Source organism: Mizuhopecten yessoensis, unplaced genomic scaffold (assembly GCF_002113885.1).
Source record: "Mizuhopecten yessoensis strain PY_sf001 unplaced genomic scaffold, ASM211388v2 scaffold739, whole genome shotgun sequence".
Lineage (NCBI taxonomy): Eukaryota > Metazoa > Mollusca > Bivalvia > Pectinida > Pectinidae > Mizuhopecten > Mizuhopecten yessoensis.
The window spans coordinates 705,017-716,823 of NW_018403697.1; the positions used below are offsets into that span (position 1 = coordinate 705,017).

Genomic DNA, 11,807 nt, shown 5'->3' on the forward strand with positions numbered 1-11,807 from the left:
GATTCCCCTATCTAACCCCCAAGGGGGTGAGAGATTATATTAATCTCACCCCACAGTTCTGGGAAAGAATAGGCCTGCTGTATCACCCTGCATGATACAATGTATCTAAGGGACAACTAATATGGATCTCCAGGTAGAATCGTGATTGTACTTTCCACGACACCTTCAAGAGGGCGTTGGGGAAACCGAAATAGAACTGGTGCCCCAATTTGAACAATTGGGATGTATATGATTTTATTCATCACTTTTCTGCTCTGTCTTTTGGGTGTTCCTCCCTAGTCGTACGGCGTCATAAGACCTTAGTGATTGGAAGGACGTTAAACCCCCATATACACAAACTAAAATCAAGAAAATGTTCCCAAAGATCGCGGTTTACAATCATGAAGTGGGATATAGAAGGCCAATAATTATAAAGGTGTCAATTCGTTCCGTATTTGTATATCCTGTTACCACATCAAATGACCATGATTGAACTGGATGTACAGCAATGCTTTTATCTGTTTGTTTTGTCTATTTGTTTGTTTGTTTGTTTGTGAGAAAAGGAACAATATAGGTCCCAAGTGTTGCAGTGGGGGCAGTATATCATTTAGATTTCTTTAAAGTTATATTATCAGAAAATACAGACGAAAGCCCGCGATTCTGCAGGGACCCCCTCATAAGTCGCCTGCTTAATGCCGGCGATACACCAGGCTTATGTTGTCCTCCAATCTACTGGGGTTTAGGAAGAAATGTGTAATGTATCTAAAATTAATTGTTCCCTTTAATTTTTAATAAAACAAATCTCGTTTTGAAATTATTGTTTCAGCTGATATTCCCTAGCTAGATGTGGTTATAAAGGACAGATTATTAGATAAAATATAATATAAACATTGTTGATCTTGTATGTCACCGTTTGAAACATGGCATGGTTTCTGTTTACGCCGCAATTAATGACAGGCTGTCAGTATGTATGCTTTTGCAAACTCGAAATCAATATATAAATTTCACCACTTCCGAACGATCAGAGACTTATATTTTTGTTTAAGAGAGCCTGGTGTTAATGTATAAATTATTATCATCCCAAAATTATCTGATGTTTTTTTTCTCCATTGAATTGTACTTAATGGTGCATTGTAAGAATTTATTTTCCCCCCAAAGATGATAATAACACATTGTTTAAAATCAGATGAACGTTTTGTTTGATGGTAAGTGCACATCCCCTTTAAAGAATATTTCACTTACAGCAATTTACTCGCCATGAACGGCAACGCTACCACACTATTAGGCGTTATGTCGGTGTTTTAAAAGTTTTAAAACATACTTTGAAGAACTTTAATACTTTAAGATAACGTAGTAGTTGCTTTGGCATAACTTGTTTTGTTTTTTTACTAAAATGTAACACACAAAACTATTAACGAAACACTTTTGTGAAATATGCTTCACTTTGAAAGTAATGATTAAACATGATCTATATTAAAACAATATTTTGACCTGCTAGAAGGCATGGCAAGTTTCCTTTTAACACTTGAATACATAACGATCATTTAGAATCTTTTATCAATAATCACGAAAAAAAATCAAACATTAAATACATCAACTTTCACTTTCATCGTTATACTGATATTGTCTCAAAAGGTCTATATATAACAATAGGCTGAGGTTACATAGAAATAAGAGTTTGATAAAGTTCAAATTTCATAATGGAACTGGGTTTAAATCATCTTCATAAAAATAATAACATTACTGGAATGTTCGTCGGAAGTATGAAAAGCAACACCAGATTTTTTGTTTTTAAGTTGCAATTTTACATATCTTAGGTTTGCAAAACTTGAAAGTACATCAGTCGCTATATAAAACATCCATCATCAAATATAATATCAAAGTTGTCATTTTGTCTTCACACTGTCTTGTCAACTGTGTTGAAAAAAAAGAAAATCGGTGTCGAAGAATAATGAGACTTGTATGACACAAGTGGAAATTTATAATTAGACAGTGATTAGGAATGATAAACTGGGAACGGACAGGACGAAAAAACAACAACAGAATACTTAAAAGTAAACAAAACCGTGGAAGGAAAGATTGCCATGGAGACCATAGAAATTCCTCAAAATTGTATTAATTAATGTAAGTGCTAATTGGATCAATTGTATATCTATGTACTGTAAAGAGCTTTAGAGTGGCTTAACTTAGCTAGATAGGACGCTATATCAAATGCTGTATATTATTATGAACTAATTTATAACAGCGATGCCTCAAAATTGGGGCACATGAAACATTTTTTAGTCCTAACTAACGCTGCAGTTATGTAATATGTGCCAAAATAAGATTGAACGTATTAGGCACTATGATAGATAAGTATGATATGTAATGCGCGGTAATAATTGGTTTAAATGATCTTTTTTTTGCGTTGGAAAAAGTATGTGAGAGCTGCAACTGCCAGATGACGACATCTATGATCTGTACATTGCCGTAAAAAGAACGTATTTCAATTTTAATAAATTTTATTGTCAAAGGACAAATGGATTGGGTAGCAGGCATAGTCTATTTAAGCCCTTTCCAAAAATAGTAACAGACAGTGGTACAAGCATATACATAGACATTAGAACACATACAAACACATACAAACAAGCTGGTATTATCAAATTAGGGGAAACAACTACTAATACTCATTGTTATGATAATTGAATCTAATGGTTTAAATTTAAACAAAAACGTTTGCTGAGTCAAACACCGAGTCAAGAATCACCAATACCGTATACGTCATACGCGGATGCAAGAAACAGTGATAGCCATAAGCCAAAAAGTATGCGTAATACGTCATACGCCAAAAAAATGTGTAATACGTCAACCGCCAGAAGGTATGTGTAATACGTCAAACGCAAAAAAAGTATGAGTAATACGTCAAACGCCGAATCAAGTAATCAGATTGTATGATCCGTTTTATGCCGAATCATTTAACAAGAACGTATGGTCCGGTTTTTTGTCGAATCAAGTAACAAGAATGTATGGTCCGTTTTATGCGGAATCAAGAAACCGGATGGTGTTGTCCGTTTTATGCCGAACCAAGATGTAAATTTCGTAATGCCCAGCCGTTATACGCCATATTAAGAAACTAGATTGTATGCCGTGTTATTTGCCGAAAGCATTCAAGAAAGTGTTATCCATCAAAACGAAAATAAACAACAACACATGTGTGTGACATGGTATACAATGTATGTCGACGGAAAAACATTAAAAAGGCCAGGAACGATTGAAGCCAATCTAATTGAAATTAGATCTTCGCATCGCTCCCTTTTACTGAAACATGACATATCAGAAAACGGGCGCGATGCAAATATCTCATTCTTTATTCGATTGTAATAAAGCAAAGTAAGTTGGAATAGGCAGGTACTCAGTTTATTTCTGTATAGACAACACCACTTTAAGGCAGGCTTACAACTGTATGTGCGATTTGTGTTCAGGCTTTGGTATTCTTTGTTTGTGAAATGTGTGAAATCTATAGCCCGGTCCAGGTTTACTCTTCCATTATAAAGTAAATTCACTGCATATCACCAAGTACAGATTATGTAGTAAGTACGAAATTAAAATCAATGAGTTTTACCTCAGCGTTATCAAATTTAAAACTTTTTTTCTGTACAGTTCTATGTTTATGCGTTAACCCATTCAGTTCGTGTTACCCATAGCTTTTAACAAGTGACACATCTGTGACATAGAACATTATTATATTACATTACAGATAGACCTACCCCAAAAACATAAATGTATTGCAGCAAACAGTATTAACTTATTAAGACAATGGCTAGGACACCGAAAAGTCAGGCAGCGCAAATGTTTCGAGTAACCTTTTGTATTGTCATGCAAGCAATGTTTTTGAACATAAAATATTTATAGATGACATTTATGAAGGAAATACAAACAATCTAATAAAATAAATAAAAAGATATTATGTTCTTATTTTATTACACTTTTTAATATGTACCTCCTTATTTTTTCGTTGACAAATGTGTTTGAAAAGTCGATGTGCAGTTTTTCTAACGCTGAACCCTAAAATATGTTTATTTAGCATAGAGTAAAAGGATAAAATTGAATTATATTCACTTCTACTGTTCGATGTACATTCTAATGCAAGGTAAAAAGTTTAGAGGAGAAGTTTTCGGATATAATATATATATGTACAAAAGATTGGTTTATCATACATCCTACCTATCAAATTTGTTTTTTGACAAAGATTATGGCACTTAATATCTAATGAATATATATATATCAATATTAATAAGTATTTTGACTTTAAAGTAGAGATAAAGAACGTAATGTTTAATGACTAATAAAGGCAATTTAAAAATGATGAAAAGTAGTGTATGAAAACCATGTAACGTAGCCGTTTGCGAAAGTTTTTCTCATAAGTATAATAAAATGTTACCTAAATTTCAATTGGAATAGTTTTTCATTTGTTAACGTTTTTTTAAACATGTTATTTATCCCAGTTTGTGCAGAATGCGTTGTCAGTTCTGCATTTATAGCGTCGGATCATGCAGAGCTTATTGTCATTTCCAAATAAAACGTAAAATAAACGTAACAGATTACAGGTATATTGTACTCACCTGAAGTGCTGATGACAAGTTTTCGTCGGCTGACTGTGCTTTTGCTGTGGTTATGAGTAATGTACAAACAAACATTGTTCCCAACATGAAACATAATCTGTATACATCTCTACCTATCATAATTGTTGAATGTAATATGCTCCTCTAGCAGGATAAGGTAAATGGCAGCTGATGTTCAACAGGCCTTTGCTCTTCTCGTACAGCTGCTTCCCCCTTTATATAAGTTGGCTAACCTGTACAAGCGCTCCCTACTCTTCCGCCCACTGAACGAACGCCTGCAGCAAGCAACGATATTATTGGCAGGAACACGGCTCAGTTAGGCTTCCCTAAGTTCGTACGTAGTCCTTTATTAGCGAGGTAGTACTGCGTCTAACTGAACGGAAGTGATCACCGTGCAAGATGGGTATTGATTATAATTGTTATATATTAATGGCTATTTTTGGTAGAGAAGGTATCAATTGTACGCGTTAATACATGATATCAAATAATGCCATAGTCAATTGCAAGGACTCACCTGTGATTGTGTGGGTATTGATTATAATTACTGAACATTACTGGTAAACGTTAATACGAATACGTTTTAAATTAGCTCATTAGTTTTCAAGTTAGTTGCAATAGCTCGTCTGTAATCCAATGTTATTTATCTGCATCGATTAACCAAATTAAACGACACAAATAGCGGCTTCAAAGTGAATGTACAGTTCATGTACAGTTCATGGTTCGTTCGGTTGGTTCATGACGTTAGAACGATGTTTAACATGTGCTTGAAACATTTTGTTTTTGAATTTTATTCATTTTCTTTCTTTGTTTTTACTGAATCGAAAACTATGCTTTTATATTTCCTTTTTCTAACCAACGGATGGTATTTCAGTATTGATAATTGGAATTCTACATTATGTTTCAATTAATATTCGTTAAAGATTTAAAACGATTTGGCTTCATCTCTTTCCTGATTCATAGCGCTAAACTTAATCTCTCGCAAAAATAAAATAATTTGACAGAAGATAACAGTTTGTTATTTTTGACAAATTACTACAGAATAAAATCTTGTAAATTTTTGTGAAACCCTACCTATAATTTGTCATATGTTAAGTTATTACTCAATTCATGCAACACGACTTGATAGCATCAAAATAAAGTGAATTTGTGGGAAACTTTGTGTTATAATAACTGATTATGAAAACGAATAAGGATGAATCTTTTTGTCCATAATATTTTATATTTTTTGTCATTTTTATGGAAAATTTTACTTTTTGTCGAGTAAATTAGACTTTTATTTGTAAACTGCATTTGCTTTTTGTTGAAAACACTACTTCGGATTTAAGCGTTAGACTTTATTCTAATAAATCAAAATATTATATCAATAATAAAATCAAAGATTCTTAGACGCTTCCATCTCATATTAAAGCCACTTACTAAGATCATACACATACTTAGGTGAAACTTTAAATAAAAACATCACTAGGGATACATTTCATAATAAGGTAAAATGTTGAATAGCGTAATGTTGGTTTTTGTTTATGTTTTTCTATATCAATGATTCCCAACTGATATTACCGTTGAATTTGTTGATTCGATTGTGTAAGGTATACTGTATTCTATGCTCAGTAGTTTGCCATGTGATTTCGTTGTTCTGGTTCGTAGTTTTAAAACGCAACATTACTTACATTGGCTTAGATGCCGTTGATGACAAAGACGCTTATACCTTACGCATATATCTCTCTAGTATTAAAAACCCAATTTCAAATTAAATTCGAAAGGAAAAATCAGAGCTGCATTATGTATCTAAAACGTTGGTTAGCGTTGTGTAAGCGACAGTCTGTGTTTAACGAAAAAAACATGTTTCCAAGATAAAGCAATTATGAGATTTTTCAATATTTTAGCTTGTCAGGAATGGTAACAAAAATCTTTCGAAGTCAATCAGGTTCACTTAATATAATATCTACAATTCGTTATCCTGCATTCCTAGCCTTCAAGCATATCTTCAGTAATCTATAGCGTATTTGAACTATTCTTGAATATTTCATCGTTAGTTTTAAGGAAGACAAAATATCATATATGTGTTTTAGTTGATGAGTTTCCTGTTTTTAATAGTGACCAACACTATCATATAAGTACTCTGAATTTCTTTAAATTGTATTTCTCTGTTTCTAAACTAAACACAATCTATTTCTGTAATATGTTATACGGCATGTCATGAAACAGATGTAGGAATTACTATTCAAACTGTATAAGATGATCCACCTCTTCTAAAGAGCAATGCGTCTTTCTGCCCGCTCTGAACTAAAATAAAAGAATGCTTTAATTTAAAACAGCTTACCATAATATTAGATATAAATGCACTTTTAAGCGTGATTATATAATTGAAGGTATGATGTTTTAACTGAGGTTGTCGTTTGACAGAACCACCAGGGATATTGCATTTTTATCTGCAGAGGAAGTAAATTGGTTTATTCACCTATGTTTCCTTATACCTAAATTTACTTTTTTAATCTGTCACATGGAATAAACAGTAACGATTGTCAAACAGAATTAACACGGAAAGCATCTATTAGAAAAGCGAAATACCTGTCACTGATGTGTAAGCATTATCTGTAGGTAAAGGGGATTTACCTCTGCCTTATGACAAGGACAAGGAAGTGAATATCTCGATCATATTATTGAATACTTATACAGCAGTGCGTAACATCATTTAAAACAGTCTGAGATAAAATCAAAGGTCTATCTACTGGAAACGACTAGAAGCTATTGAACAAAAGTAATTATGGTATTGGCTTCTATTTCTTTTAATTCTCCTATACTCCAAATTACAGAAAAAGTAGATATTACAATTCAAAACTTGGCCAAATATGTGGTTTTTTATCCTTAACCGAAAGAAGATGAAAAACATCATGACCTTTCAGTGTTTGTATAAATAAATATGTGTATCTGTATATATGCTGCGACTCCAAATCTATCAGTAAGGAAAACAATAGATGCAAATGATTTGGTTTTCGAGAATTGGTCTAGAGGAATAACTTGTACAGATTTCATATAGAACAAAACCATTATTTTTTAAATCAGTTACCGTTGATGTGTTGCATAAATATATTTTTTACATAATGCATTGCGTTTGTTCTTTATATTCTGAAATCGACTTTCTTTTGTTATTAACGCTTTCTCCATACGAAGTTGGTAAAAACGTGAAAAAACATTTAACTACATTAATTTATTGTCTTGTAACTGTGAAATATAACCTGTTTTTGAATTGTCATCGGTTACATGACTTATATACTAACGGTCACGTCACGATAACGTTTATTTTGTTCTTTAAAAGAAATTGATTTCTAGCATTCAAATGTCATTGACTGCTTTGTTGTTAATTCTCCGTGTGAGTATTTATATGGCAGATTGATTTTTATTCTCTACTGTGGAAAAAAAGAACAGTTTGTTGTACAGTATAACAAGTACACTTCACAGAAAATGTTCATGATTTCCTGAGGTATTTCAAATCGTACAAACACTTTTTCTCGAAGACTTTTCGTTGTAGTAGCTGACACAATAGTTAATAAGTAATGTTGGATGTTATTAATAAATGTAATAAAATATTTATTAAATTTCTGTCATTGTTAAGTCAAAAGCAGTTGCTCCCTGTGCTAGTTATTGCTTGTGTGTTGTATTGCAATCAGCCTTCGACTTCATGGAATATAAAACCAAGTACACACACATGTTCTACTACAAGCAGAGAAACGTCGAGCAATAAATCGCTCGGCCAACTATCAGCACCGAGGGACAAACTTATTAATTACTTTTCCTTGTGAATGCATTTAATATCAGTATCATATCATATTGTTCTTCACGCCATTGTTTCGGTAATCTGTTGCAGATGCTTTTATCTTCTCGAGTCCAAAGCTTTACACGTATATAGCCTAAACGCTTTTCTAACTAGTTATCGCTTTACTACGTCACTGCAACGCTTAAGCTTTCGTGTGGGCATTCGACTTTTGCATTCAAATTGGATACTAGTATGAAATTGCCATTTGTCTCACACGGGTGTTGTAAATAGTTCGATCTTATCTCATTATGACGACAAGAAAATATTAAAATCTACATTCATCAGTTGTTGGGGAACAACAGGCTAATCACGAATGTTCCCTATCGTGTGGGCTTTTCAATGAGACGTATTTTCGGAAATATACTTAGCTGTTCCAAATTGATCAATTGTAAAATGTTCAATAGCAAACAGGGAAGTTTGGGAAAGTTAAGGGTCCCTGTACCACTGTCAAAAAACGGTAACCATGCGCTGGCAACTTTTTCTCCATCGTGACTATAGCTTTGATTAATAATTTCTGAAAAGAACTCCATACATTGCGATTATTTTGTGAAAACAATAGTAGTGTTCTTAGTGTGAAAATGCAACGAGGTTAGACCAGAATTTGAACCCTTGACCTCCAATCATTTCATCATTTTACTGCCAATCGAAGCTTGTGTCTTACCTTGTTAAGAAAAGTATCCTTACCCTGTCGCGCTATAGTGATATCCAAAGCGAAATTAAGGGGAGGTAACTTTGAAATCCTTTAGTGTTTTGCCTGCAGTTGGACAAACATCCTTAAAGACAAACTTCAGGATAAAAAAAATCAACAAGCTACAATGTAGAAAATCAATGATGTACTGGCCTATTGAACGGCATTCTATTTTTGACATTGTTTAAAACTTGTGGTGAAACAACAAGAATAGATAACTACGATGTTTTTACCGACATTACAAACTAGTCACTCCTATTTATGGAATTTAAAGCATTCCACTCACACATCCACTTCCGACACACATACATCAACCTACTTACAACACATTATGTATAGCAAAGCTAGTGCAGTAACAAAAGGCAATCTAATTCTAGACATCGGACATAAATGTACACGATTTATTGCAATTAAGAAGAAAATCTTTGGATCCGAGAAATCAGATTCTACTTACATGTACTTCTTCGTCATTGTACGAAAGAAATTGTTCAGGTAAGATGAATCACAAACGGAGCGGAGTTTCGAAAACAATGACTAAGAGAAAATTGACTAACAATAGAAGCAACGCCCTAAACCAGAAAATAAACCAAACGATGAGGACAAACAAGAAACCATGAAAACATAGCAACGAAACGCTGTAATGTCAAGAGTGTCTCTATCAAGGAAAGCAAACTTTATTTAATTTGAAAGAAATAATCCATATACGTTGTTTCAGCCCATCAACAATGTAATATCACTCTTATTGGAATGGTAAAATCAAACGATGAGGGATTAAAACGAATAATGACATGTATTTTGTGTCCTTTTTTATTTGTCTGCAGACTGGAACCGTAGCCGTTTATGCTCTGATGTTTGTAATCCAGGAAAATCAATGGAAAGAATGACCAAACGCGGTTAGCTAACGACAGCAAGGCAGACGTTAAGGAGATAAATATCGGGCAATAGACCAAACAGGTACCGCTTTCTTTCCCTTAACGGAAATGTAGAAAAAAGAAGAGTCCACGAAGTAGTCAGTGGGTTTTCTCCGGGTACTCCGGTTTCCTCCCACACTAAGACCCCCGCGCGCTAACATCCGGGCCAACAAGAGTGATTAATATAAGCTGAAATAACGTGTTTCATAATTGTTGTAAGACAAATACAGTTTGTATTTTGAGTCTGAAAACAATGTTCCGGCTTTTTTTGTCATTGAGGAAAACGTGTCTTATTTGATAGCATGTCCATTTTGATGACAGCATACCAACCATTGTTTCTAAGTGCCACTGAAAACGACTGGATCCCGGTGTGGAACGAGTAATATTCTATGAAATGATATAAAATTCCACTCACCTTCGATTTAAATTTGAAGTACATTGTGTGGGGAGTGATTTTTGCAAACTTGCGCTGTTTGCTTTCATAGCTGTAACCATTGTAGCATTTGGATAAATATACATATGTGTGGTGTTATAATGTAAAACAGACGATGGGGTTCTCATTTAGAGTAATGATAATTATATCCAGCTAGAAAAATCAGATATGAGGTGTAAAGTTACACTATACACATATACCATTCTTACAATCAATACGAGTTTACTTTTTTCAGTTTCACAAATTGAATTGCCCCTTAAAGTTTAGCGAGTGTCTATGATTTCGGAGGAGCTACCTTATGGGATATCTAGCTTTTAGCTAAGTAGCGTATACTACCTGGTTATATCACTCTGAAAGGATTGAGTATGTAGGTCTTAACGGTGCATTATTGTTCTGTTATATTGTAAGACAGTGCTTAAAGTGGCAGTTTTTATCATATTGAAACCTCACTGAACCATTGCAGTACAACTATTGTGATACAGATAATTTTATACTAGTTTTTATGTTCGAGGATTTACCCTCAGCCATAAAACCTCTTTTTGGTTGCTCCATCTCGTACTGTTGAATAAAAAAAGGTAAATAAGACCCTTTTCGTAAAAGTCTTCCTCGCGATTATAATATAAAAGAGGTTAAATAGAAACCTATTTGCTTGTCCGTAAGCAAATTTTCAAATACATACACAATTACATGGTTATTCCCTCATTCGAAAAAAGGAAACCAGTTCCACGACTTACTTGTTTCCATTAGCGGGGGAGATTTTTGGAAGAGAATAGTACTTGTTATTTACCAATGAAAAGTGTCGTTAATATCAAAGATAAAAGATTTGAAAGAAATTTGTATCATTATCATTAGGATATTTCACAAACTATAAAAAGACCTATTGTTTTCCCCCCTTTAGATTATAATTATTAATGTTTTTGTCCTACCTTGTGTTTGCTCAATTTGTATCATCTAAGAATTAATTGCTGTGGTTCCGAAGCTCTTTAATGGTAACACGTGCGTTGGTAAACAGAGTTGCTTCCCCTTTTTACACCTTGCCCTTGATTGTTTTCGTCCAGAAGTAGCATACATGAACATCCTCATATAGTGAAAACAATACCCATTTTTATTACTTATTTATTTAGATAAAAAATAATATACATTCCGCGTGAAAAAAAAATCTATAACATAACTTTTGATACTGGCATGAAACGTCTTTCAGAGAGTTTCATACGATGACGTCACAATCACGCCACACTCCATCGGCCTTCACCGGTTTTTTCCGGAAGGATGAAAAATATCCGGGAAATCTTGGAACTGATGGCCGTTGCATTTATCTTTTTGTCGTTGCTTCATGACTTTTTAATTTCAGTTTTTGCCACAGGCACAAAATTAAAAACGC

General features: G+C 33.6%; 1 protein-coding gene across 1 annotated transcript in view; it reads right to left on the reverse strand.

Moving 5' to 3' along the window:
* LOC110452294 overlaps positions 1-4,906 on the reverse strand; it is a 39,986-nt gene extending 35,080 nt beyond the window's left edge. Inside the window, exon 1 of the mRNA XM_021500718.1 lies at positions 4,581-4,906. Coding sequence (XP_021356393.1) covers positions 4,581-4,700 — 120 coding nt within the window. The 5' untranslated portion in view covers positions 4,701-4,906. The remainder of the gene's footprint in view (positions 1-4,580) is intronic.
* Between the last annotated feature and the right edge of the window lie 6,901 nt (positions 4,907-11,807).